Here is a 25,856-nt window from a genome sequence, read left to right on the forward strand (position 1 = left end):
GGATTGGTTTCTTAAAATGGTGGTTTCATGTTCATGAGTCCTTTCATGAACCTAAAGCTTAAATGATGGATGGATATAGGCCTTCTGTCTACATCAGGGATCTCAAAGTCCTTCCTTGAGGGCCGCAATCCAGTCGGGTTTTCAGGATTTCCCCAATGAATGTGCATCGAAAGCAGTGCATGCACATAGATCTCATGCATATTCATTGGGGAAATCCTGAAAACCCGACTGGATTGCAGCCCTCAAGGAGGGACTTTGAGACTCCTGGTCTACATGATCAATGTAAGCCAAAATGGTTGATAAATGTAACCTTTGAGAAATGGGAATATAACCTGCAAATTGGACACATAATTGAAAACCAGTAGTTAAACCACCTGGAAGTTGAGACCATTTCAAATGGTAAGAATTAACTGTCAATGGCTTTCTAGAAGCTAAGAGAATGTTCTGAATACCATTTGGGACCAGGAGTTGAGAGTACATACCTTTTAATATTAATGCTGTTACCATTTTCAGATTAAGGTGCATAAATTAGAATTTGCAGGAGTCACAAACTCCAACACAAAAATTAGTGTAAAGATTCTCTCCTATGTGCTGAAGTTTGCAGTGTTTGCCTCCAGACCAGAAACAAAGGGAAAGCCTATGCTTGCAGGGGTAGATGTGTAACCTAGTCTTGTCAGTGGAGTTGCTACCACTCCTATCCTGGCACCCATCTACAACAGCAATAGTTATATACAAATTAACAAATCTCTGTAGCAAAAGATGTTTCAAAATAAATCTTTGTAGTTTGTATCAAAAATTTGTTCCCACAGAATGTGCATGTTGGATGCTACCATTCTAGCGTTACTTATAGTTGCAGTAATGAGTTGAGACAAAGATCAAAGGTGACAGAATCTATCCCCTGCAACTTCACTTATTGGAAATATACATATATGGCAGTTTTTATTTCATCTTGTATACACATTTCTGTTAACACTGAGCTGCTAGCAGTTTCCAGTGAGCTGGAAGTACTATCACAAGCCCAGATGCTTTTCACAGCAAATTTACATAAAAATATAATATTAACTCCCAGAACATAAAACAACCCCATCAACACCCTAATAATCTGCCAGGCCTAGAATGGAACAGCCACCCTCCAATCAATAGATAAGAAGAACTTTCCATCCCAAACCAAACCTGACAGAAGAAAAGGCACCTTGTAATCTAAAAACAAGAACAATTTATTTCAAAAGAAATATGGCTGGGATCATCAATGCTGGTCACATGAGTAGATGAAAATGGACGAACATCAATGCACAGTTAAGAAATTAAAGGGCTTTTCATTGTGGTTTCCAGACTCTCAATTATTTTAATGGGGCAATATTGAGATATTAACATCTAAAAACCAGCCCCTCTCCTTCCATATCTCTATCCCATTTTCCTTATCTTTTGTCTCTGTCCAATTATAGATAGTTCAGGAGAGGCCTCAGCAGGCTTTTCCAGTCCTTTCCTTACTCTCTTATATGCCATCCTAACTCAGGGACTGATTCACTAAGTTTATATCTCCACTGATACAGAATGGAATAAAAAAAAACCTAAAACAATTAAATTGGGTCCCTCCATTTACAAATGTAAGATGTACCCTCAGGCCTTGTCCACCAAGCGTATCAGCATATAACCTGTGCTGAAGACTGCCAAGTTTAGTTTAGGGTCAAACAAAACAAAAAAACAACCAACAGCAGCTTTTTGTATGTGCTTGGTAAGGGGTTATTTCCTCCCTTCCACCATGATGATATGGTATCCAAACTTGGTTTTGATGGGTGGGTCTGTATATACAGGTTTGTCCATGGTGCTGACTGACAGGGCAAAAGCTGCTTCCTGGAAAGGGCCCACCATAGATCCTCGTGTCATCCAGCCCAGGTCTCCCTGCAGGACACAGACAGATAATTCAGGTTCATTACTTTAACTCATCAGCACAACACTACATATTGAGAAATTGTCCCAGTGCTGGAACTGGTTTTTTTCTGTAACTGCCCTTTTAAGGCAATGAAAAATAATATTACATCAGTTCTTGTGAATTGCTAAATATGCCCCAAAAAGAAATTCTTAACTAAAAAGATTGGTCTTAACTAGGAATTACAAAATTAGAAGAAAGCAACATGTTGATCATAAAAAGAAAATGTTTTAAAAAGCAGATATCTTTCAAATAACTCCTTTTACAAAGGTGCGCTAGCATTTTTAGCGCATGCAATGGATTAGCGCGCGCTACCCAAAAAACTACCGCCTGCTCAAGAGGCGGTGGTAGCAGCTAGTGCACGCGGCATTTTAGCACATGCTATTCCATGTGATAAGGCCCTAACACACCTTTGTAAAAGGAGCCCCATGTCTTAAGGGTTTTCACAAAATATAGTAAAAAAATGATCAGACTATACTACAGGCTCTAACTATGATCTATCTTTATGAGGTCTCTCACATTATTAATTACTCAAAAATCAAGCTGATGGCCTTTATTATGTGTCTGTTGGAAAGATAATTTTTAAATTCATATCTTCCAAGTATACCTGAAAGTCCTTTGTAATTCTATCTTCCAATTTATCCAAAGAAAGAAAATGATGGCAGATAAAAGCCATACAGGCTATCCAGTGTGCTCTAGATCTGAGCTTGTCCCATGCTCTCTTAAATTTAGTGTTTTTGGGGGGCATAATCAAAATGTTAAAATGTCCAAAAACCTGCCTAAGTTGGCACATGGATGTCCTTTTTATTTAATTCTTTACTGATTTTCCACATAACAACAGTGCAATATAAGATCATCACATACAATCAAACCCAAGTCCCGCTCTTCCATCATGCACATATGTTCTTCGCCCCATAAACTGTACCGTTCCATCGGGTTTTTGCAGCCCAAATGCATAACCTTGCATTTCTTAGCATTAAATTTTAGCTGCCTACTTGCAGACCATTCTTCAAGCTTCACCAGGTCTTTCTTCATGTTATTCACACCGTGTCTACTCTATTGCAGATTTTGGTATCATCGACAAAGAGGCAAATCTTACCCGACACCCTTCAGCAATATTGTTTATAAAAATGTTAAAAAGAACAGGCCCAAGAACAGAACTTCGAGGCACACCATTGGTAACATCCCTTTCCTCAGAGCGATCTCCATTGATCACTATCCTCTGTCGCCTTCCACTCAACCAGCTCCTGACCCAGCTCGTCACTTTGGGACACATCCCAAGGGCACTCAGTTTATTTATTAGACATCTGTATGTAACACTGTCAAAGGCTTTGCTAAAATCTAAATATACCATATGTAGAGCACATCCTCTATCCAATTCTCTGGTAACCCCAGTCAAAGAAATTGCTCAGATTTGTCTGACAAGACCTACCTCTAGTGAATCCATGTTGCCTCTGGTCCTGTAATCCATAAGATTCCAGAAACTTCACCATTCTTTGTTTTAAAAGCATTTCCATTTATTTGCTTACCACAGAAGTCTTACCGGTCTGTAATTCCCTACTTCTTTACTTCCACTTTTGTGTAGAGACACCACATCTACCCTTTTGCAGTCCTCCGGTACCACTCTTGACTCTAGAGACTCGTTGAAAAGGTCAGTCAACGGAGCTACCAGAACTTCCCTAATTTCCTTGAGCATCCTCGGATGTATACCATCCTCGGATGGTATACATCCGATGGCCCCATCGCTTTGTCTACCTTTATTTTAGCTAGCTCCTCACAAACACAACCCTCTGAAAATAGATCAGGGTCTATTACTCCTCCATCCCTATTCACGTTTGACTTCTGTGGTCCCACTCCCGGCACTTCAGCCCTGAACACAGAACAGAAATATTTGTTAAGCAATTCGGTCTTTTCTTTACCAGCTTCTACATATTCCTCCCCTTCACCTTTGAGTCTCACAATGATAGAGATGTTTAAATATCTACATGGCATAAATACGCATGAGTCAAGTCTCTTTCATTTGAACGAAAGCTCTGGAATGAGAGGGCACAGGATGAAGTTAAGAGGTGATAGGCTCAGGAGTAATCTAAGGAAATACTATTTTACAAAAAGGGAAATAGATGCGTGGATCAGCCTCCCAGAAGAGGTAGTGGAGACAGAGACTATGTCTGAATTCAAGGATGCGTGGGATAAGCACATAGGATCTCTTAGAGAGAGGAAGAGATAATTGTTACTGCGGATTGGCAGACTGGATGGGCTAATTGGTCTTTATCTGCCATCATGTATCTATATAATATTTCCTTTGAAACTTCATTATACATTTCCTGGAAAATTTCCAGCACAGAATCTCTGAAATCCTTGCCCAGCAGCATATCTCGTCTCTCACTCCCATTCAGCAGCAACTTGCCCCTTCTCCACATATTTTCTGCCCATCAACAGTCTCCTCCTCTCTTACCCCTACCCTATAAAAGCTCCCCATCTCTCTCCACCTTATTCCCAATAAAGCCCCCTTCTCTGTACCCAGACCTTGGCTGATCCCATTATCTCATAGTCTATTTTGAGATTTGCTCTTTAGGGCATAACCTTGGCAATAGTGGGGAAAAGAAAAAAAATCATCTAAGCGTGTTTGCAGGCAGTTTAGAGCATGCCATGGCTCCATCCCTTGCTTCAGCATGGGACTCCTGTTATCAAGGAAACCCCAGCAATGGGTAGAACACTGGGTGCAATTTTAAGGGCCCTATACTGATTTTCTCTTCTGTTTTGATATGTCACATTTAGCCATACAATGACTTTGATGATACCCTAAAGACATAACACCCTAAGCAAATACCATACTTGCCCACCCATCACATCTTCCCCCCCCCCCCTTCTCAGCAATGAATCATACAGCTACCAATTATCTAGAATTCATGCCAAATGTAGTTAGGCAGGAAAATTAAATCATTGAATCTATGTGCTGTGCTGTCCTACTGGTAAACAGGTCTGAACCCTCCAGCTTGCAATATGGCAGCCCTACAATGAACTTGTCTGAAGCCTCACTTCTTTCAAAAGATGTTCCAGGTTTATCCATAAAAAATGACATCTCTCATCACCATTTTCCATGCCTGAAACCACTTTATCCCAAACTTCTGATATTCTGTGTAATCTTTTGTATGTTTCATTTTTATTCCTTGCCCATGTACAGTCACATACTGCCTCTTACCTAGCCTTCTCTCACATCTTGCTTCTTGTTGAGCGACATATACCCCTGGCCCTGATTTCTCTCTGTCCCTGTGCAGTAATACTCTTCACTTGTTCAGCTTTTTCTCTCTGCCCCAGTGCAGTGACACAAACATACACAACCTTGGCACACCTCTCCAATTCTTCTGCCCTATCTCGTACACCCACCCCTTGTCTGGCTTTATCTTCACTGTACTGTGATGCCACTTCACTGAACCGCATTCCAGACTTGAGCTTCTCCATGGCTTCAGTGATTTTGCTGTGCTTTTCACAAAGAATGTGTCTCACCTGTCCAATTAGAAAAAAAAAGTGTTTTTGTACTCAGAAAATTTGTTCAGACTTTTTTCTTCAGTAAACCAGTATTTCTGACTACATATTCTTCAGATAATTTTACTATCACACCAAAGCCTCTTTCAGACCGAGACACAGTGTGTCAACTTACAATATATTTATTTATGGTTGTTTTATAATATTTATATTCATATTTGCATTCATTTTATTTTAGCATTGCTGGGTAATTTTTTAAAACTTACAGTTATGTGAAAAAATTACCCTCCCTTGAAATATTCAGTTATTTCCTAAGAAATGTTCACATATCAATGCCAAATCTTTTTTTATTTATCTCTGGAAAAGAAAGTGATGTAATTGCAGGTAAACAACAAAATTTTCCTTGATTTACTCATGAAAGAAAAGATATCCACAAAAATGGTCTAACTGAGGAATAAATTAGGACACCCTACAACCTAATAGCTAGTGTTACCCCCCTTTGGATGAAATAACTGCAGTGAGACGCTGCTTGTAGCCATGACATCGGTCTGAGGAAAGCTTGGCCCACTCTTCAATGCAGAATTCTTTCAGCTGTGAGATGTTTGAGGGGTTAGTATAGCCCATTTCAAATTACCCCACAGCATCTCAATGGGATTAAGATCAGGGCTTTCACTCGGCCACTCCAGGGCTCTCCATTTCTTAGTTTTCAGCCAGTCCTTGGTATGTTTTGGGTCATTGTTGTGTTGCAGGGTCCAGTTCCGCTTTAGCTTAATTTTTTTATAGATGGTTTCACATGTTCTTCAAGTACCCTCTGATACATGGTAGAATTCATGGTGGATTCTAAAATGGTGAGCTGGTCAGGTTCTGCTGCAGCAAAGCATCCTCAAACCATATTTCCACCTCCATATTTCACAGTTGGTATGAGGTTCTTTTCCTAGAATGCTGTATTTGGTGTACTCCAAACACCAAACATGTCCTCTTTTCTGGTGTCCAAATAATTCAATTTTAGACTCATCTGTCCATAGAACACTATTCCAGAAGTCCTGGTATTTGTCTACAGTCTCTCTGGCAAACTTCAGTCTGGTCTTGATGTTTCTCTTAGAGAGCAAAGATTTCCTCCTTGCACACCTCTCATGCAAGTTAAATTTATGCAGTCTCTTTCTGATTGTAGAGGCATGCACTTTCACATCAACAGTAGCAAGAGCCTGTAGGTCCTGTGATGACATTTTAGGGTTTTTGGAGACTTCTTTCAGCATCTTGAGGTCTGCTCTGGGGGTCAACTTACTTGGACTGCCAAACCTGCGCATGTTGGCAGTTGTTTGGAAAGTCCTCCACTTGTACACTATTTTTTGGACCGTGGAATGGCTAATATAAAATTCTTTCGAGATCTTTTTAAATCCTTTACCAGAATTATAAGCTGCTACAATTTTCATTAAAGGTCCCAACTGGAGAATGACACGATGGCTGTTACCCGCAGGTAGCCGCAGGTAACCCGCCGAAACAGTGAGGGGGGAAAAAGTGCTCACTGCGGGTACAGGGACAAGGCCATCCACCACCTCGTGGTGAATGGCCTTGTCCCCGCAGTTAAGGGAGGGAACGCGCACGGTCACCAATTGCACACAGCCCCCTCCCTTCTTCCTACCTACCCAATTCCTACCTACCTACCCAACTTCCCTCCCTCCACCTTACCTTCGCAACGCATTTTGAGTTAACTTCTTCACAAAGCCGTCGGAGCCTGCAAGCAGTAGTGTGCATATGTGGGCGGAAGCTTCTCCTCTGACGCAACTTCCGGTTGCGTCAGAAAAGAAGCTTACACCCACACACACACGCTACTGTTTGCAAGCTCCGACGGCTTTGAAAAAGTTACTCAAAACGCGCCAGAAAGGTAAAGGGGAGGGAGATAGATAGATAGATTCGGGTAGGTAGGAAGAAGGGAGGGGTGCCGAAGGGCGGTGAGGTGGCGAGAGGAAAGGGTGGTGGAGGAAAGGAACAGACACTGAAGGGGGATGGAGAGAACAGATGCTGAAAGGACATGGGGAAGGCAGAGTGGGGAGAAGACGCTGAAAGGACATAGGGAAGACAGCGTAGGGAGAAGACGCTGAAAGGACATGGGGAAGACAGAGTGGGGAGAAGACGCTGAAAGGACATGGGGAACAGAAAATGGGGAGAAGACGATGAAGGGAAATGGGGGATGACAAGAGTGGGGAGAAGACACTGAAGGGAATGGGGAAGAGAAAATGGGGAGAAGACGCTGGAAGGGAAGAAGACAGAGATGCCAGACTATGGGGGAGCGGAGAGAAGAAGATGGGTACCAGACCAATTGGGGGGGGAGGGGTGAAGGGAGAGACACAATAACAGAGCAAATGGAAGACCCAGAGAGAAGACAGACAGTGGATGGAGGAATTGAATGAGAAGATGAGGGAAGCAGAAACCAGACAACAAAGGTAGAAACAAAAATTTCTATTTATTTATTTTGCTTTAGGATAAAGTAGTATATTAATTGTGTTTATAAAAATTTATAAACAAAGCCCTGCCAGCTGAACATCTCTTTCTCTAGTTCAGCAGCCAGAACTTTGATTTATAAGGAAGGAATAAGCTAAATATTGCAGTTCTGAGGCTTGTATAGATGCTGCGGGGACAGTGGTTGCAGCGACGGGAATAGGGCGGGGAACAGTGGTCACGGGGCGGTGACAGGGACAAATTTTTTCCCCGTGTCATTCTCTAGTCCCAACATATCCCCTGAAAAAAAATCATCAGTTTCTGAGATAGTTGAGTGGGGACCCTCCTTGAAATTGGATCAGTTAACATGGAATTACCCAAAAGCACTGACTATGTTATAATATCATAGAAGAATCTACATTTGGTTGAATACTCCAAATGGTGGAACATGATCAGTCTTAACTATAGATATAATTCCTACCTAAACAAAAGAGCAAACATTTCAATGAAATATTCCCCCAAATGGTCTTTAAGAAATTTAAGACCTAATTTTGAACTTGACCTATTGATTTATTGTACTACATATATATGCTTTACATAAGAATGTATAATACAAAAAGCAGTTACTTACCGTAACAGTTGTTATCCAGGGACAGCAGGCAGCTATTCTCACAAGTGGGTGACGTGATCCAACGGAGCCCCGATGCGGACGCCTCACAAGCAGTCTTGCTTGAAGAAACTCGAAGTTTTGAGTCGCCTGCACCGCGCATGCGCAAGTGCCTTCCCGCCCAGCGTAGGGCGCGTCTCCTCAGTTCAGATAGCTAGCAGAGAAGCCAACCCAGGGGAGGTGGGTGGGATGTGAGAATAGCTGCCTGCTGTCCCTGGATAACAACTGTTAGGTAAGTAACTGTGCTTTATCCCAGGACAAGCAGGCAGGTATTCTCACAAGTGGGTGACCTCCAAGCTAACCAAAGTGGGATGGTGGGAGAGTTGGCAACTTAGGAGAATAAATTTTGCAATACTGTTTGGCCAAACTGTCCATTTCGTCTGGAGAAAGCATCCAGACAATAGTGAGAAGTGAAGGTATGAACCGAGGACCATGTAGCAGCTCTACAAATTTCCTCAATAGGTGTAGATCTGAGGAAAGCTACAGAAGCTGCCATTGCTCTGACCTTATCGACTGTGACTTTACTATGAAGAGGTAATCCAGCCTGGGCATAGCAGAAAGAGATACAAGCCACCATCCAGTTGGAGATGGTACGCTTAGAGATAGGACGTCCCAACTTGTTCGGATCAAAGGAGATGAAAAGTTGAGGAGCAGTTCTGTGCGGTTTGGTGCGTTCCAGATAGAAAGCAAAGCACGCTTACAGTCCAGAGTATGAAGAGCTGATTCTCCAGGATGAGAATGAGGCTTTGGAAAAAACACTGGAAGAACAATGGATTGATTGAGATGAAATTCCGAGACAACTTTAGGAAGGAATTTTGGATGAGTGCGAAGAACCACCTTGTCATGATGGAACACTGTAAAAGGTGGATCCGCAATCAATGCTTGAAGCTCACTAACTCGACGAGCAGAAGTGAGGCCAATGAGAAACACAACTTTCCAAGTGAGATACTTCAGATGAGCCTTGTCAATAGGTTCAAATGGAGGTTTCATAAGCTGAGAAAGAACAATATTGAGGTCCCAAACCACTGGAGGTGGTTTGAGAGAAGGATTGACATGGAAAAGTCCTTTCATGAATCTGGAAACCACAGGATGAACAGAGAGAGGTTTCCCTTGAAGCGGCTGATGGAAATCAGCAATTGCACTAAGATAGACTCGTATCGATGTAGACTTGAGGCCAGAATGAGAAAGGTGCAAAAGATAGTCCAAAACTGAAGATAAGGAGGAATGTTGAGGCTCCTGATGATGAGAAAACACCAAGTAGAAAATCTAGTCCATTTTTGGTGATAGCACTGTCTAGTAGCAGGCTTCCGTGAAGCTTCCAAAACATCCCTCACAGCTTGCGAAAACTGGAGAGGAGTTACGTTGAGAGGAACCAAGCTGTCAGGTGGAGAGACTGCAGGTTGGGATGAAACAGAGATCCCTGATGTGTGTAAGCAGCGATGGAAACATTGGTAGAAGGAAGGGCTCCCTGCTGCTGAGTTGAAGTAGAAGGGAGTACCAAGGTTGCCTGGGCCACCGAGGAGCAATCAGAATCATGGTGGCATGGTCAGACTTCAGCTTGACCAGTCTTTTGAATAAGAGGAAATGGAGGAAACACATACAGAAAGCAATTCGTCCGGTCCAGAAGAAAAGCATCTGCCTCGAGGCATTGAGGAGTGTAGATCCTGGAGCAGAACTGAGGCAGCTTGAAGTTGTGGGGGGCTGCGAAGAGGTCTATCTGAGGCGTTCCCCACAGAGAGAAAATGTGATGAAGGGGTGTGGAATGGAGAGTCCATTCGTGAGATTGGAGAAGACGACTCAAGTTGTCTGCTAAGGCATTGTCCGCCCCCTGAATGTAGACAGCTTTGAGGAAGGTGTTGTGGCAAATTGCCCAATCCCAAACTTTCAGGGCTTCTTAACAGAGGGAGGCTGATCCCGTGCCTTCCTGTTTGTTGACATAATACATGGCGACTTGGTTGTCTGTTCAAATAAGGACTACACGGTCGTGAAGCAGATGTTGAAAAGCATTGAGAGCATTGAAGATCGCCCTGAGTTCCAGAAGATTGATGTGACACTGTCGATCCGTACTGGTCCAATAGCCTTGAGTATGGAGGCCATCCAGATGAGCCCCCCAAGCGTAAGTCAAAGAGTCAGTCGTGAGTACCTTCTGATGGGGGGGGGGATATGAAAAAGTAAGCCTCTGGATAGATTGGAAGAGAGCATCCACCAGCGAAGAGACTGTGTCAGAGCAGGAGTGATCTGGATGTGTCGAATCAGAGGGTCGGAAACCTGCGTCCATTGAGATGCCAGTGTCCACTGAGGAATTCTGAGGTGAAGTCTGGCAAAAGAAGTCACGTGTACTGTAGAGACCATGTGGTCCAGAAGAACCATCATGTGCCTCGCCGAGATGGATGGCGAGAGGACACTGAATGACAAAGATGGAGAAGAGCTTCCAGACATTGTGGAGGGAGGAACGCTCTGAGTTGGATAGTATCCAGAACAGCTCTGATGAAGGAAAGAGTCTGGGAAGGTTGTAGATGGAATTTTGAAAGTTGATCTCGAACCCCAGACTCTGCAGGAACCAGATAGTGTGCTGAGTCGCCAGGACGACTTCCTGAGACGTGGAATCCTTTATGAGCCAGTCGTCCAGGTAGGGAAACACCTGAAGACCATGGTTCCTGAGCGCTGCAGCCACCACAACCAGACACTTGGTGAAGACTCTGGGTGACAATGCCAGGCCGAAAAGGAGCACTTGGTATTGAAGATGAAGATGTCCCACCCGAAATCTGAGGTATTGACGGGAGGCTGGATGAATGGGAATGTGTGTGTAGGCCTCCTTGAGATCCAGAGAACATAACCAGTCGTTCTGCTCGAGGAGGGGATACAGAGATGCCAGGGTCAGCATGCGAAACTTTTCTTTGACCAGATATTTGTTGAGCACTCTGAGATCCAAAATAGGACGCAGATCGCCTGTCTTCTTAGGAACAAGGAAGTACCGGGAGTAAAAACCCTTGTTCTGTTGAGCCAAAGGAACCGGCTCGACAGCCCGGAGCTGCAGCAAAGCTTGAGCTTCCTGAAGAAGAAGGGCGGTCTGGGCAGAGGAGGAAGGATACTCTCTTGGAGGATGTTCCAGAGGAACTTGATGGAACTGAAGAGAGTATCCCTCCCTTACGATGGAAAGGACCCAGAGGTCGGAGGTAATAGTCGTCCATCGGTGGTAAAAATGATGGAGACAACCTCCGATAGGGGGAAAAACGGGGAACGGCAGAACGACTGACGTTATGCTTTGAAGGAGACAGTCAAAAAGGCTGAGGAGCCTTGGGGACAGCAGATGGCTGAAGCTTCTGCTGCTGCTTCTGTGGATGCTTCTTCTTAACAGGCTGACGGATGGCAGGAGCCTGTTTAGGTGGAAAACGCCGCTGGTAAATCAAAGGCGGGCGTGAAGGACAAGGAGGAGCTGGCTTTGGCTTCGGGCGGAGAATAGATCGTGGTCTGAAAGCTTCTTGGTTGCCGCCTCAACGGACTCATCAAAGAGGTCAGTACCAGCGCACGGGACATTAGCCAGCCTGTCCTGCAGATTGGGGTCCATGTCGATGGTCCGGAGCCACGCAAGGCATTGCATGGCCACCGAGCAAGCAGTAGCCCAAGCAGACAGCTCAAAGGCATCGTATGAGGACTGTATCAGTTGCAACCGGAGTTGGAACAAAGAAGCCAGGACTTCCTGGTACTCAAAATGTGCTCGAGAATCCAAGTAGGGCATGAACTTGGGAAGGACAGACAGGAAAAATTCAAAATAGGTAATAAAATGAAAATTGTAATTGAGAACTCTGGACGTCATTATAGAGTTCTGGTAAATGCGCCTGCCGAACCTGTCCATCGTCTTGCCCTCCCTGACAGTTGGAACAGTGGCATATACCTGGGAGGGGTGAGACCGCTTCAATAAAGATTCCACCAAAAGGGATTGATGGGATAGCTGGGCACCGTCAAACCCCTTATGATGAACCCTGCGGTATCTGGAATCCAATTTTCCCGGAACAGCGGGGATGGAATAGGGAGTCTCCAGACAGCGGACAAAGGTCTGATCCAGCAGCTTATGAAGAGGAAGCTTGAGGGATTCAGCAGGAGGTTGAGGGAAATGCATGGTCTCGAGATACTCCTTTGAAAATTTGGACCCAGTGTCCAGTTGAATGTCCAAATTAGCTACCATCTGACGGAGAAAAGAAAAAAAAGGCAGCTGGTCAGCCAAAGCAGTGCCTCGAGAGGGACTCGAGGACGTCGAGGCCTCTTGATCCAATGAGGACAGGGATCTAGATGGAGAAAAAGACCCCACCATGTCCTCGAGATCCGGTAGTGGAGTAGGAGAAGTAGCCGGTGGAGAATACTGGGCAGAATACTCGCTGTTTCCGATGAGGCGAGGCATGCCTGGATGAGTGCTTCGAAGAGTGCCTCGATCGATGATGCGAGCTGTGTCTTGAAGCAGGCCTGGACAAACAAGGTGAATGTGTCTTAGCTGAGGCCCCCAGAGAGTGGATGGGGCTGGAAGCGGTGAATCGAAGCAGAGGTGGTTGACTGGAAGAACCACGAGGCACTCGCAAAGACTCGAGCCCTTGCATCGAGTGGATAGGTTCCAATGGAGGCACTCACAAAGACTCTACTCCTTACATCGAGTGAATCGGTTCCAATGGAGGCATGGGCAAAGACTTTGCTGCTTGTGATGCATGCATCGATGCCAGACCAGACATTCGCAGAGACTCTGCTGAGGCACTGGAGGCGGCTCGACCTCGCGGGAGACCTCCACGTGCCCAGACTGGATTTGAGAGAGAAGCTTCGGCCCCATTATGGTAAAGAGCTGAATGAATTGCTTCTCAAGTAAGGTCTGGAACGAAGCCGGCAAGGATGGATCCGCGTCACCAACTGGACCACCTGCACAGGCTTCATGCTCCTTCGAGGCAGTGTGAGAGTGCTTGGACTTAGAAGCCTTGGGCACTTTAAGCACTACTGGGGGGATGGGCTGCTGCGCTATCTGACCTGAAGAGGCAGAAAAAGGCAACGCAGCCTGCGTCGAAGACAGAGCCGGTACAAACGAGGCCGGTTTGATGAGGCTCAGAGCAGAAGATGTGGAAGCCTGAAGAGCCTCGGGAGAGGCCAATGGTGAGGCACCCTTCGATGACGAAAGCTTCATCGAAGACTCCATGCTGTATAGCTGCTCCCACAAGATGAAACGACGCTTGAAAGCACGGGCTATAAGTGTTGAGCAAGGCCGGCATGATTTCGGGAGGTGTTGAGGCCCAAGACACCGAAGACAGCGTCAATGAGGGTCTGTTAGTGAAATCGCGCGCTGCCACTTGGAACACTTTTTAAAACCGGTAGCAGGCCGGGACATAGGCCGGAAGAGCTCCGCCGCAAGATCGAAACCGTGGGGCTGCGGCCCCGTGGCCTGCCCAGTCAAACGGATGGAAAAAAAATTTTTTTTTTTTTGAAAACAAGAAAAGAATGACGAAAATCAGCGATTAAGAGAAAAAGAACCCAAAACCATGGACTTAAGAAGGCACAAGTGAAAATACTTCACACAGAGAGTCGAAGACGGACTTCTTGGCTCCGCGGAAAAGTAAGAACTGAGGAGACGCGCCCTATGCTGGTCAGGAAGGCACTCGCGCATGCGCAGTGCGGGCGACTCGAAACTTCGAGTTTCTTCAAGCAAGACTGCTTGTGAGGCGTCCGCATCGGGGCTCCGTTGGATCACATCACCCACTTGTGAGAATACCTGCCTGCTTGTCCTGGGATAAATGTTATTCCTGTCTTTTCAGATATTGTATAATGGATTCATGCTCATGCTCTTGTTTCCTTTACTCTATTGTTCATTATCTATATCAGGGTTGCCCACACTTTTTGGGCTTGCGAGCTACTTTTTAAATGACCAAGTCAAAATGATCTACCAACAATAAAATTAAAAAAAAAACACAAAGCACACTGTATGCATAGAAAATGTTAATCATCATTCCTATTCCAGGGTTTTTCAAAGAGGTCAAAGCAGATGACTCTAATCACTATCACCTCAGTAACAACCATACAAAAATAGACAAATATACCCCCTCCCTTTTTACTAAACCACGATAGCAGTTTTTAGCGCAGGGAGCTGCGCTGAATGCCCAGCGCTGCTCTCGACACTCATAGGCTCCCTGTGCTAAAAACCTCTATTGCGGTTTAGTAAAAAGGGACCTTAGTGTAAAATATAGACAGCAGATATAAATTCAGACACATTTTGATCACTAAATTTAAAATAAAATCATTTTCCCTACCTTGTCTGGTGATTTCATGAGTCTCTGGTTGCACTTTCTTCTTCTGACTGTGCATACAATCTTTCTTCCCTTCTTTTAGCCTGTATGCTTCTTCTCCTCCAGACCTCATTCCTTCCCCCCAACTTTTCCTTCCTCTTCCCTGCCCTTTCTTTCTCTCTGCCTCCCTTTCATTTTTTTCTGTTTCTCTTCTTTCCTTCTGTATCCCTGCCTGCCCTTTTTCTTTCTTTCTCCCTGCCCTCCCCCAAGCCACTGCCACTGCCATTACCATCGGGGACCAGGACCCAAACACCACCAATAACAGGCCCCAAGCTCTCCCTGCTTCGGCCAACCAGCATTCCTCTCCCCGACGTCAATTCTGCCGTCGGGAAGAGGAAGGCTGATCAGCCCAAGATCGTGATCAACCTATTGGGGGAAATGCTGCCGGGTCCTGCCTTTGCGGAAACAGAAAGTAGGCAGGACCCGGCAGGAACAAGAACAAATGTTTCACTAACCTGTCTCCCGCATTAGCCCGTAGCGAACGCTTGCTTCAGGGCTCTCAACATGTGCGTGCCGGCTTCCCTTCTCCCCCCCTCTGCCCCCGGACATAACTTCCGGTTTCGGAGGGAAGAGAAGAGAAGCCGGCACGCACACCTTAGAGCCCGGAGCATAAGTTCGCTAGGGGCTGAAATCTCCAAGCCGGTTTTTTGGGGGTTTTTTTTAATGTTCAGCAGCGGCAGATGACAGCTGGGCGGACCGCCCAGCTAAAAGGCCCTAGGGAGAACACTGGAGAGGAAGGCTGATCGGCCCGTAGATCAGGACGGCAACACGAGTGCGATCGACTCGAGTTGCCTTCCTGAGCTACTGGTCGATCGCGATCGACGCGTTGGGCACCCCTGATCTATATACAAACGTTTTTCAATATATACACCTTGACTTAAAAAAGGCACTGACTGTATTTATGCAATCCATGTCATCTAAATGCTTTCACAAGCCATACAGGAGGAGACCAAGCTGCCTTCCACTCATGTCTGACAAAAGAAACTCAGCATCCTCAGATCCCCTTATGCCAAGAAACCAAGGTAGCCTTTATACTTACTCTGATATAAATAAGGGTATCTATGTTCCCTTTCCCCCCATGTACTGTACCTGATTTATATGTGGGTGGGGGGGGTCAATTTTAGGGCTACTGGGTGTATTTGGGGATATGAGAGGGCTGCAACTATTTTGTTCTGGTGGAGGTCACTGTGTTGTGAATTGTTAACTATGGAAAATGTTCTAAATAAATGTAATATAGTAAATGGCAGAAAAAGCCCACCAGTCTGCTCAGACTTAAAACTTCTCTTACTACCACCTTGGGTAGATGAGCACACATATTAAATTAACATATTTTCCCTGTCCTCTTAATCCTGATCTTTCACTGCCACCCAATACATTCCAGAAGTAGTTCATTTATTTTTTTTATTTATATACCACTTATATCCTAAGTGGTTAACATTCAGGTACTTTGTCATAATTCCCTATCTGTCCCAGTGGACTCAAACTCTATCTAGTGTACCTGGAGCAATTTAGTTCTCTTATTTCTTCATTTTGTTAATCTCAGTGTCTAACCTCAGTTCCCAAGAGCCACAATCCAGTCGAGTTTTTAGGATTTCCCCCATGAATTTGTATGAAATTTATTTGAATGCACCTCCTCTATTGTATGCAAATAGATCTCATGCATATTCATAGTGGAAATCCTGAAAATTCAATTTGGCAAGGGCCGAGGTTGAGCACCTTTGTTCTTCATCAACCCTTTACCACCATATTCTTGAGTTTACAATGAAGCTCTTTCAGACTTACTTTTACTGCATTTCCACCTCCTTTAGGAGCTTGAGCCTTTTTATCAGTACTGTCACTTCCCGATGCTCCTCCACCTTCACAAAATGTAACATATCTCCATTACTTACAAAGCTAGATATAGCATCATTAAAAAAAAAAGATAAAATCACTCATTTTACTTCGGACACAAACTGCACTTAAAATTTTAGAAAGTTTTGGTCCCAGTGAGCTTAACAAAAATTTTAGGTGTCTCCACCCACTTCAACTCATCTGAAAACAGAGGACACACCTAGTCTATGGCTGGTTCTATATGAAAACAATGACACAGCAACAACCTAGATGTTCAATGAAACTAGAGCACCTAGGCCTGCATGGACCCATAAGCCCTATCCCTCTGTAATAGTAGGAAGCCAAGAACGAAGGGGCAGGGTCTGCACATGCACAGGGTTAATGCCTAAGGCTGCCAACTGGATCCAGATTTGCAGGGCAGGGATGATCCACTCCTGGGTTTACCCGATTGCACTCAGGGACTTATAGCTCTAATTTCCATACTACATCTCCTAACAAAAACAAAATGACATATCCTAGTATACATTGGGGTTAATGTACAGCACAGTGTACACCTTTCAGCACTACAGAAATGATAGATAGTAGTAGTAGGAATGCACCAAGGAATTTCCTGCATGCAATGATGAAAAAAACCCTCTTTACAATGATAATCAAACACCAGCTTTAATGATAAACAAGCACCAACTTAAAAATAAAATACTAAACTTTAAAAAAAGACTCGACACAGGGTTGTGTTTCTGAGGAAAAAATGCCTGTTTCAGGGGTCAAAGTTATTCTGTTGAATATATGAATGAGCATGTAAGGCACAGTTGTAAAGCATCCAGTATGAAGCAGCGACTAGGAACCTACAAGCTAACTTTGGCCACTCTACAAACCTGCTTTTACCATATTATATATATATATATATATATATATATATATATATATATAAAATCGGAGGTATGTATGTGTGTATGTGTGTGTGTATGTGCCGCGATCATGCAAAAACGGCTTGACTGATTTGAACGAAACTTGGTATGCAGATCCCTCACTACCTGGGGTGATATGTTCTGGGGGTCTCGCGGCCCACCTGCACATGTGGGCGGAGCTACAAACAGAAAATCAGATTTCACCCATTCATGTCAATGGAAAAAATGTAAAAAGCTGCCATTCTCACAGTAATTCCAACTACCTGGGGTGATATGTCCTGGGGGTCTCGCGGCCCACCTGCACACGTGGGCGGAGCGACAAACAGAACATCAGATTTCACCCATTCATGTCAATGGAAAAAATGTAAACAGCTGCCATTCTCACAGTAAATCTAAAACGGCTTGACCGATTTGAACGAAACTTGGTATGCAGATCCCTCACTAACTGGGGTGATATGTTCTGGGGGTCTCTTCACCCAAGAATTTATATGTTCTTGCTCCTGGAGGTGAAACTAAAAATGTTGTTTATAATCAAGTTTTGTGTTAGTTGTATTGTATTCATTTTGTCAAATATTTCACATTATAATTTGAATATTGTACTTTTTATAAAGCTGTAAAAAAATAATTTCATTCACCACTATAAAGTATCTTTATTTGAATCCATTTACAGTGTTATTGCTATAATTAAATACCCGTGCAACGCCGGGGCATCAGCTAGTATATATATATAAATCGAATATAACTGTGTGTGTATGTAAGTTCCAGCATAGCTCTGAAACGCATGGACAGATTTCAACCAAACTTGATATACTTATGATTTACTATCTGGGGAAAATAACTGGGGGGTGACATGTAAAAATTATCAAAAACGACAGATATCAATGTCTAACTCATAGTTTTCAGGTTTGCTGAGTTGAATACTGACACTCCCGATGCCGTTTAAGTTCAAGTTCAGCCCTATAGTCAGGGACATTCTTGTGGGAAGGAGATGACATGTAAAAATTATCGAAAACGACAGATATTAGTATATATTCCATAGTTTTCAGGCTCCCTTAGATTAATACTGACACTCCCAATGACGTTTAAGTCCAAATTCAGACCCATACAGAGGGCCATTCTTGCTGCTAAAAATGAAGATGTCCATGAAAATCAAATACTTCCCGTTTACCAGGCGTAATCACTAAATACAAGTCTATCGGTACCGGAAGATTGAGATAAATAAATACCCGGACAATGCCGGGTAATCAGCTAGTAGTTCTATAAACCTGCTTCTACCATATTTTTGCTAATGTTGAAATAAGGTTTATTTCATCATATGTCCATAGCTGAAAATAAATGGTTTGTAAAACGTCTGCTAATACAAGTCTGTTAATTGTGGGTGTTTAATAAATATGCTTTTTCTGCCAGTTCTAAAGAAAAGGATTCAAGATTTGCTGTGGACTACTGCTTCAAGAAGCTCTTTTTCTCTCTTCATCCCTGCCTCATTCAAATCTAGGTGCTGACTTGGGTTCTTTTTGAATTTGCTCCAGTAACAGAATGTGGAGGCCACCATTGACTCTGATCTAGTAACTTTCATAAAATACTGTCAAATCTTGGATAGTGAGTAACATGGTTTATGAGTGTTTAGCAAGATGAGCAAAACATTTTCTTAAATTTTAACTCAATAAATGAGCGTTGTCTTGCAGTACGAGCACATATACATACGTCACATCAAATACGCACAATATATGCATGTTGCATCGCTGATCACAGCTGAACGTAATACATGCACCCATAGTTCAAGCATGCACAACATACGCGCATATCATGCTGAGCGTGGCTGAATGTAATAAAAGCATCACACCCAATTCATCTGCTGTGTAGTGACTGTTCGAAACGAGTGAGATCTTGCAATACAAGTACATACAGTACTGCATTTTCTATTAAAGTTTTTGGAATGTGGAATGAATTGTTCAAGTTTCCATTATTTCCTATGGGGAATTCGCTTTGATATGAGTGCTTTGGATTATGAGCATATTTCTGGAACGAATTATGCTCGCAAACAAAGGAACACTGTACTTTAAAGGACAGTATCTTCATCTTCAAGATGGTTTCAAATGGTACCAAGATTTGTTCATTGTAAAAATTATCAAAGTAACATTTTTGCATATGACTATCCAATATTGCAAATTATAATGTAAATTTAAATGAAATTTGCACTTATAAATTTTAGTGGATAGTTTTTAATGAAAAGGTTCCATATTTACTGAAACATTTTGGTATTATCTATCAATTAATGTATAATTTCTTTCCATTTTAACTGCATCCCATACTTCTTGTAACCTTTCATTCTGACTGGGTGCCCATCCACATTTCCAGTGTTTTTCTATTACATATCTTGCTAACAAATAAAGAACATCAAAAACTGTTTTCTTTTATAGATAAGGGATTGGACCCTATCCTAATACTGCTATCTTTATTATCATGGAAAATTATTTTACTGATGTGTACTAATATACTAATACTGATGTATGAACTGAGTCTTAGAAGTTTTTAATGAATATACAGTCCCACCATATATAATTAAATGGTCCTTCACACTGTCAATCTTCCCAACATAAAAGAGATATTAGAGGTAGTCCTTTATGAATAAATTGATTTGTCCAAGGTTAAAATAAAATACAATTTTGATGAAACTGTACACATCTCACATTGGGCAGATTTTAACAATGTTTTTGTTATTTGATTACCTATTTATTTAACCAAGATATATGTTTACTCTTGCATAAATATCTATACATTATTTTGATAATCAACATATGTAAATTAGCAGTATAGCTATCCAGTTGAACGTGGATAGCAATCTGTAGGTTAAGGCATGTGCAATTGGAATAAATGGAAGTGCTTTCTATTGAAAGCACACTGAAAAGTGCCAAGGGCCATCAGGATTGTGAACTGCTTTGATTTATTTTCAAGAAAGATGACGTAAATAAACTTTATTAACCATAATCACGTTTGTGCCTGTAACTATATGTCTACTGGATATTCTGATTTTAATCATTGTTTTGCTATATTGTATTACAAATATTCAATAAAAGTGTATTGCAAACAACAAAAAGACAGTAACTACAAATATTTCGTGCCAAGAGAAATCACCCATCTAACATCTCACGGGCAGGTAGCTCCCACTCAGCTCCTAGAAATTAGAATCATAAATTCTAGCATACACTTAACCTTTCCCGGATTTTCCGCCGCCTTTTCCCTTGGGGGGCATAATCAACTTTCAATCTCCCTGAGTCCCTCGATGTGAAACACCACACTGTTTAAAGCAGAAAGTGATTTGAAAAATAGGAAGTTCGAAGAGAAGAACGGTCTGCGCATGAGTAATGAGTCACAGCAGGAAGCGGAAATAAGTAAAATCCTAAATCGTTCGGAGATGGCTTTTACTACTACTATTAATTATTTCTATAGCGCTACCAGACGTACGCAGCGTTGTAACCAGTCACAAAGAAGAAAACAGTCCCTGCTCGGTTTTACGTGGTTGTACTGTTTCCAATTGTGGGTGTTTTCAACCAAACTGAGCTAGATTTGAAGGCTTTAGGCGGGAAAATATTAGTATTGACCGGTTGTGTTTTTTGGGGTGATATCATGATGCAGGCTAGTGAATGTTCCAAACTTCAATCTGCTGTTTCGGCTCGATTTGTGAATTCTGAGTTCATTCTGGAGCTTCAGTAGCTTCAGTAGCTTCTCCGTGTGTTCCAATTCCAAACCTCATTCTGAAGTTGTCCGCAAAGTGCTTTTTTTCTGATTGCTCTCTCTTGATAATTTGTGTTGACTTTTTTTTTTCCTAGCCGTTTTGCGTTCAAGCCTGAATTTGTTCTCTTGTCCCAATTTCCCACATTCTGCATGCTCTCTTTCTCCCTTTGTCACTGCTTTTCTTCCTTCATTTCTTCAGCATCTACTCCCACCTTTCAGCATTTGGTCACTTAACAAACACAAAGTAATTAAGAGAAAAAAGATCTCAAACATAAGTCCTGCACAAAGTAAAACACGGATTAAGGTGGTAGTTATTCATTTTCATTACTTAAAAAAAAACAAACTACACACACATTACACCACCAAAATGTAATATTTAGAGTCTTCTTAATGGCGGACAGATCAGGAACTTGAACGTTAATAGAGGAGGGGTCAGGACTGGTGTTAAAACCTGCTAGGGCCCAGGTCAGAAACTAAAGGAGGGCTCCCCCTCCCTGCCTTCTCTCTGATTTCCCCACCTGCCGTTACTGTCACACCAACAGACCCTCATCAAATACAAAATAAGGGATCATACATTAGAAATACAAATAGCACAAGGCAACAAAAAAAATTTTCTCCTTGCTTGTCACCTACCATACCAAGATTTTCTGGAAAAAATCAAGATATGAGTGCAAAAAGTGTATTTTTAATGACATGCGACTGCCAAGTTTCTGATATGAGTCAAGGAGATTCTGAACTCCATCCTTGTATGAAGGAGACTTATGGTTACCCAGAAAGTTTTCCACTAACCACTTGAATGCCTCCCAAGCTTCAAGCTCAGCAACTGAGAGTGATTGCTTAAAATCTGCATCCTGCATATAATGGACTTGATCTGTGGGCATATAAATATCCCTTCAGTTTTGTAGTGCTGATTTTTGGAAATTTCATAACAAGATATTGAAAAGCTGGTGAGTTTGCTTTATCCATGGCCTTTACCAGGTTCTTCATCAGCCCCAGCTTGATATGAAGAGGTGGAATAAATATTTTATGAGGATCCACCTGTGGCATAAATTTCACACTGCTTGTCCCTGGGTTATAGGTATCCCTCAACTGCCAGACACACTTGATATAATGTTCAGCTGTAGATCTGCTATCCCACAAACACAGGAAACAGCAGTATTTAGTGAATCCTTGCATTCCCATTAGCATGCCAATGACCTTCAGATCACCACAGATGATCCACTGGTGTGTTTTATAACTGATTGCTTCTAGTAAAATTCTTCATATTCTCATAAGACTCCTTTAGATGAGCAGAATGAGCAATTGATATACAGTGGTACCTCGGTTTACGAGTGCACTGGTTTGCGAGTGTTTTGCAAGACGAGCAAAACATTTGCAAAATCGATGCCTCAGAAACCGAGCATGGCTCGATTTACGAGCGCCCCCTGCAATCCAGCACCCTCCCCCCGTGATCCGGCACCCCCCCCGACGCGATCCGGCACCCTCCCTGATGCAATTAGGCCCCCCCCCCGATGCGATTGGGACCCCCTACCACGATCCGGCACCCCCCGCCACAATCCGGCACCCCCCCCGACGCTTCTTACCCTAATCTGGGCACCGGCACTGGCATGTCCTGTGCTTGGTGCCGGTGCCTGAAGATCGGCCTCCTCTTCTGCTAGGCCTTGCTCAGATGCTCAAGGCCTAGCAGAAGAGGAGGCCGATCTTCGGGCACCGGCACCAAGCACAGGACATGCCGGTGCCCAGATGAGGGTAAGAAGCGTCGGGGAGTGCCGGATCGTGGCAGGGGGGTGCCCAATTGCGTGGGGGGGGGGTGCCAGATCGCAGGAGGGGTCTTTGTGGGGATCAATGCAGGTTCTTGGGGGGGGGGAACGCATCAAAGCGAGTTTCCATTATTTCCTATGGGGAAATTCGCTTTGATAAACAAGCATTTTGGATTACGAGCATGCTCCTGGAAAGAATTATGCTCGTAATCCAAGGTACCACTGTACTTGGTTTGGCATTTCCATTGTGCAGTGAAGAGACGCCATTCATCTGGACAATGAATGCACTTGTGACAAACTGTTCAAGAGCCCGTTGATGTCATGACAAAAGCACAATGAGCCATTTACAGTGAAGAATGTTACGATTCCTTTGTCTGTAATGAGTTAGATTAGCATCTTTTGCAAGCAAGTGCTTTTGCTTAAGCCTTGAAGCAAGAAGTTCTGCTTTTTCTTTTGAAAGATTTAGATCACGAATAAGGTCATTGAGCTCAGCTTGTGTAAAAGTCTCTGGTTCTTAATCTTCATCATTCACATAATCAGGATCAGATGGATTGTGATCAGCTGCTGCATCATCATCACATTCCTCATTATGTTCCACAGAAGCAAGTCCATCTTGTGGAGGTACAGGGACAGGCAGTGAGTTATCATGAGGAACAGGCCTAATAGCAGAATCCAGAGTAGGATATATAATTCTGTGCTTAGTTTTAGCTGAGAATACACTTGTATTCACAAGACAAAAGTAGCAATCTTTAATATGGTTTCGCGGTTCCCTCCATATCATTGGGATTGAAAATGACATCGCTACCTTTCGTCAATTGAGCCAGTCACGAAGTCCGTTGGAACAACTGGTACAGATGATATGTGGAGCCCAAGACGTATCCTGGTCACCTAGTCGACAGCCAAAGTACAACTGTATACCTTCTTCAGGTCTACAGTAATTGGGCAACGTTTTGCTGTTGTGAATGAACTACAGATGTAACAAACTATCTGGATGATTAGTACAATGTCTTGGCATAATAAAAACTGATATTAATCACAGTCTGTACCATAAAAAAAACCAAAGACAACTGTTGTTAACCCTTCTTATACGTTTATCCTATAAACGCATGATATATCGCCCAATTAACATTTATAATGATATATAATGAGCCTCATTACAAAAATGTGACATGCTAGTGAAAAACTAAACACAGAATTGAAATCAGCATGAAAAATACTACAAAACCCACCCAACATTAACTGATGAAAATCACGTGTTGACCTGTGATTTAGACAAAAACTGAACTGACAACCTCAAGAATTTAAACTTAGCATGTACTAGAAATGCATTTCCTTTTCTACTGAACATAATACAAAGCATTTGCTATGGACATTTCCTAAAGCTAACATTTCATACAAGAATAGTCATACTGTGTCAGACTAATGGCCCATCTAGCCCAGTATCCTGTTTCCATAGTTGTCAATCCAGGTCACAAGTACCTGTCAGAAACCCAAATACTGTGTTTCCCTGAAAATAAGCCCTAATGTGTTTTTGGAGCCAAATTTAATATAAGACCCGGTCTTATTTTCAGGGGATGTCTTATTTTTTTATATACAACAATCATCTCCCTCTCCTCCACCCCAATTCTTCCTCTTTCCTTTCTCTCCCCCTCCCATGTGCAGCATCTTTCCTCCCCTCTCACCCATCCCCTTGTGCAGTATCTTTCTATCTCTCCTTCCTATCCCATCGTGAGACATACCATACCATACCTCCGAGGCCTCCAAAAACAGCAGTGGCAACAGCGCTCTGAACAGGCTGCTTTGTGACCTTCCCCCTGCCGCATCACTGATGTCATCTGTGATGCAGCAAAGGGAAGGCTCCAGCAGGAAAAGCCGCAAAGCAGCCCGTTCAGAGTGTCGCCACTGCTGCTTTAGGAGGCCTCGGAGCAGAGGTATGTCAGGTCTCACTGGGGAGGGGGGGCGCTAAATTGACAAGTCCAATTTTTGGCGAATCAGGGATGGAGTCGCGGAGTGTCAGGGACACTCGGGGGGCTTTGGGAGACAATCTTAACTAGGGCTTTTTTTTGGGGTAGGGCTTATATTAGGAGCATCTTTAAAAATCATGCTAGGGCTTATTTGGGGGGGAAACACAGTAGTAGCAACATTCCATGCTACCAATCCCAGGGTAACCAGAGGCTTCCCCCTTGTCTGTCTCAATAGCAGACTATAGACGTTTCCTTCAGGAACGTGTCCAAACTTATTTTTAAACCCAGCTACACTAACTGCTGTTACTGTACCGTTGAAAACATTCAAAATAAAATGTTTTTTTCCTACCTTTATTGCATGGACATTTTATTTTTCCATCATATTGGTTCCAGTTTCTCTTGTCTGCTCTCCTAGCTGTGGTCTGCTAATTCTTCAAGCAGCTGCTGTCCATTTGTCTTTTCTCCTCTCTCCTGTCTATTTCTCACTACATTTGCCTCTGGCATATTGATCATTCCGTTTTAGTTCTTTTTGCCTTTCTCACCCTTCTCCTTTTCACTTTCAGCTACCTATCAAATTTCAGTCTTCTTTCACTAGTTCTCCCATTCTCCAACTCACTCCCTCCTCAACCCTTTCATCTTTACTCCCCATTACTACATTTCTACCCTCTGTAATTACTGTCCCTCTCATTCATTCTCCTCCCCCTGCTGACCTCTCCAGTAGGATTCCAGCATTCCCGACATCTCTCCATCCTTCTAGCCCAGCTTGTGCTCCATCTTCTTCCCCTCCCCAGCCTTTTAGCCTGACATCTCTGTCCCTTCACTG

The 25,856-nt window shown here is 43.2% G+C and overlaps 1 protein-coding gene across 1 annotated transcript; it reads right to left on the reverse strand.

Annotated features, from left to right (window-relative positions):
• Positions 1–468: 468 nt before the first annotated feature.
• On the reverse strand, positions 469–20,943 carry PIN4 (peptidylprolyl cis/trans isomerase, NIMA-interacting 4). The gene is made up of 4 exons (XM_033947089.1): positions 20,788–20,943; positions 16,619–16,692; positions 5,318–5,437; positions 469–1,902 (listed from the first exon to the last, which is right to left on the reverse strand). Exons 1-4 carry the CDS (start codon positions 20,825–20,827, stop codon positions 1,744–1,746), a joined length of 393 nt encoding a protein of 130 aa, XP_033802980.1. The 5' UTR covers positions 20,828–20,943; the 3' UTR covers positions 469–1,743.
• Between the last annotated feature and the right edge of the window lie 4,913 nt (positions 20,944–25,856).

The sequence above is a fragment of the Geotrypetes seraphini genome, chromosome 5 (assembly GCF_902459505.1).
Source record: "Geotrypetes seraphini chromosome 5, aGeoSer1.1, whole genome shotgun sequence".
Lineage (NCBI taxonomy): Eukaryota > Metazoa > Chordata > Amphibia > Gymnophiona > Dermophiidae > Geotrypetes > Geotrypetes seraphini.

What these genes read in the sequence shown, in the direction of transcription:
- PIN4 (XM_033947089.1), bottom strand. Translation starts at nt 20,827, where the DNA reads ATGCCCCCCAAGGGAAAAGGCGGCGGAAAATCCGGGAAAG. An exon ending in CGGCGGAAAATCCGGGAAAG is followed by an intron (nt 16,693 to 20,787) that starts GTTAAGTGTATG and finishes CATTTTGTGAAG; the next exon opens with GTGGAGGAGCATCGGGAAGT. An exon ending in GAGGTGGAAATGCAGTAAAA is followed by an intron (nt 5,438 to 16,618) that starts GTAAGTCTGAAA and finishes CTAATTGGACAG; the next exon opens with GTGAGACACATTCTTTGTGA.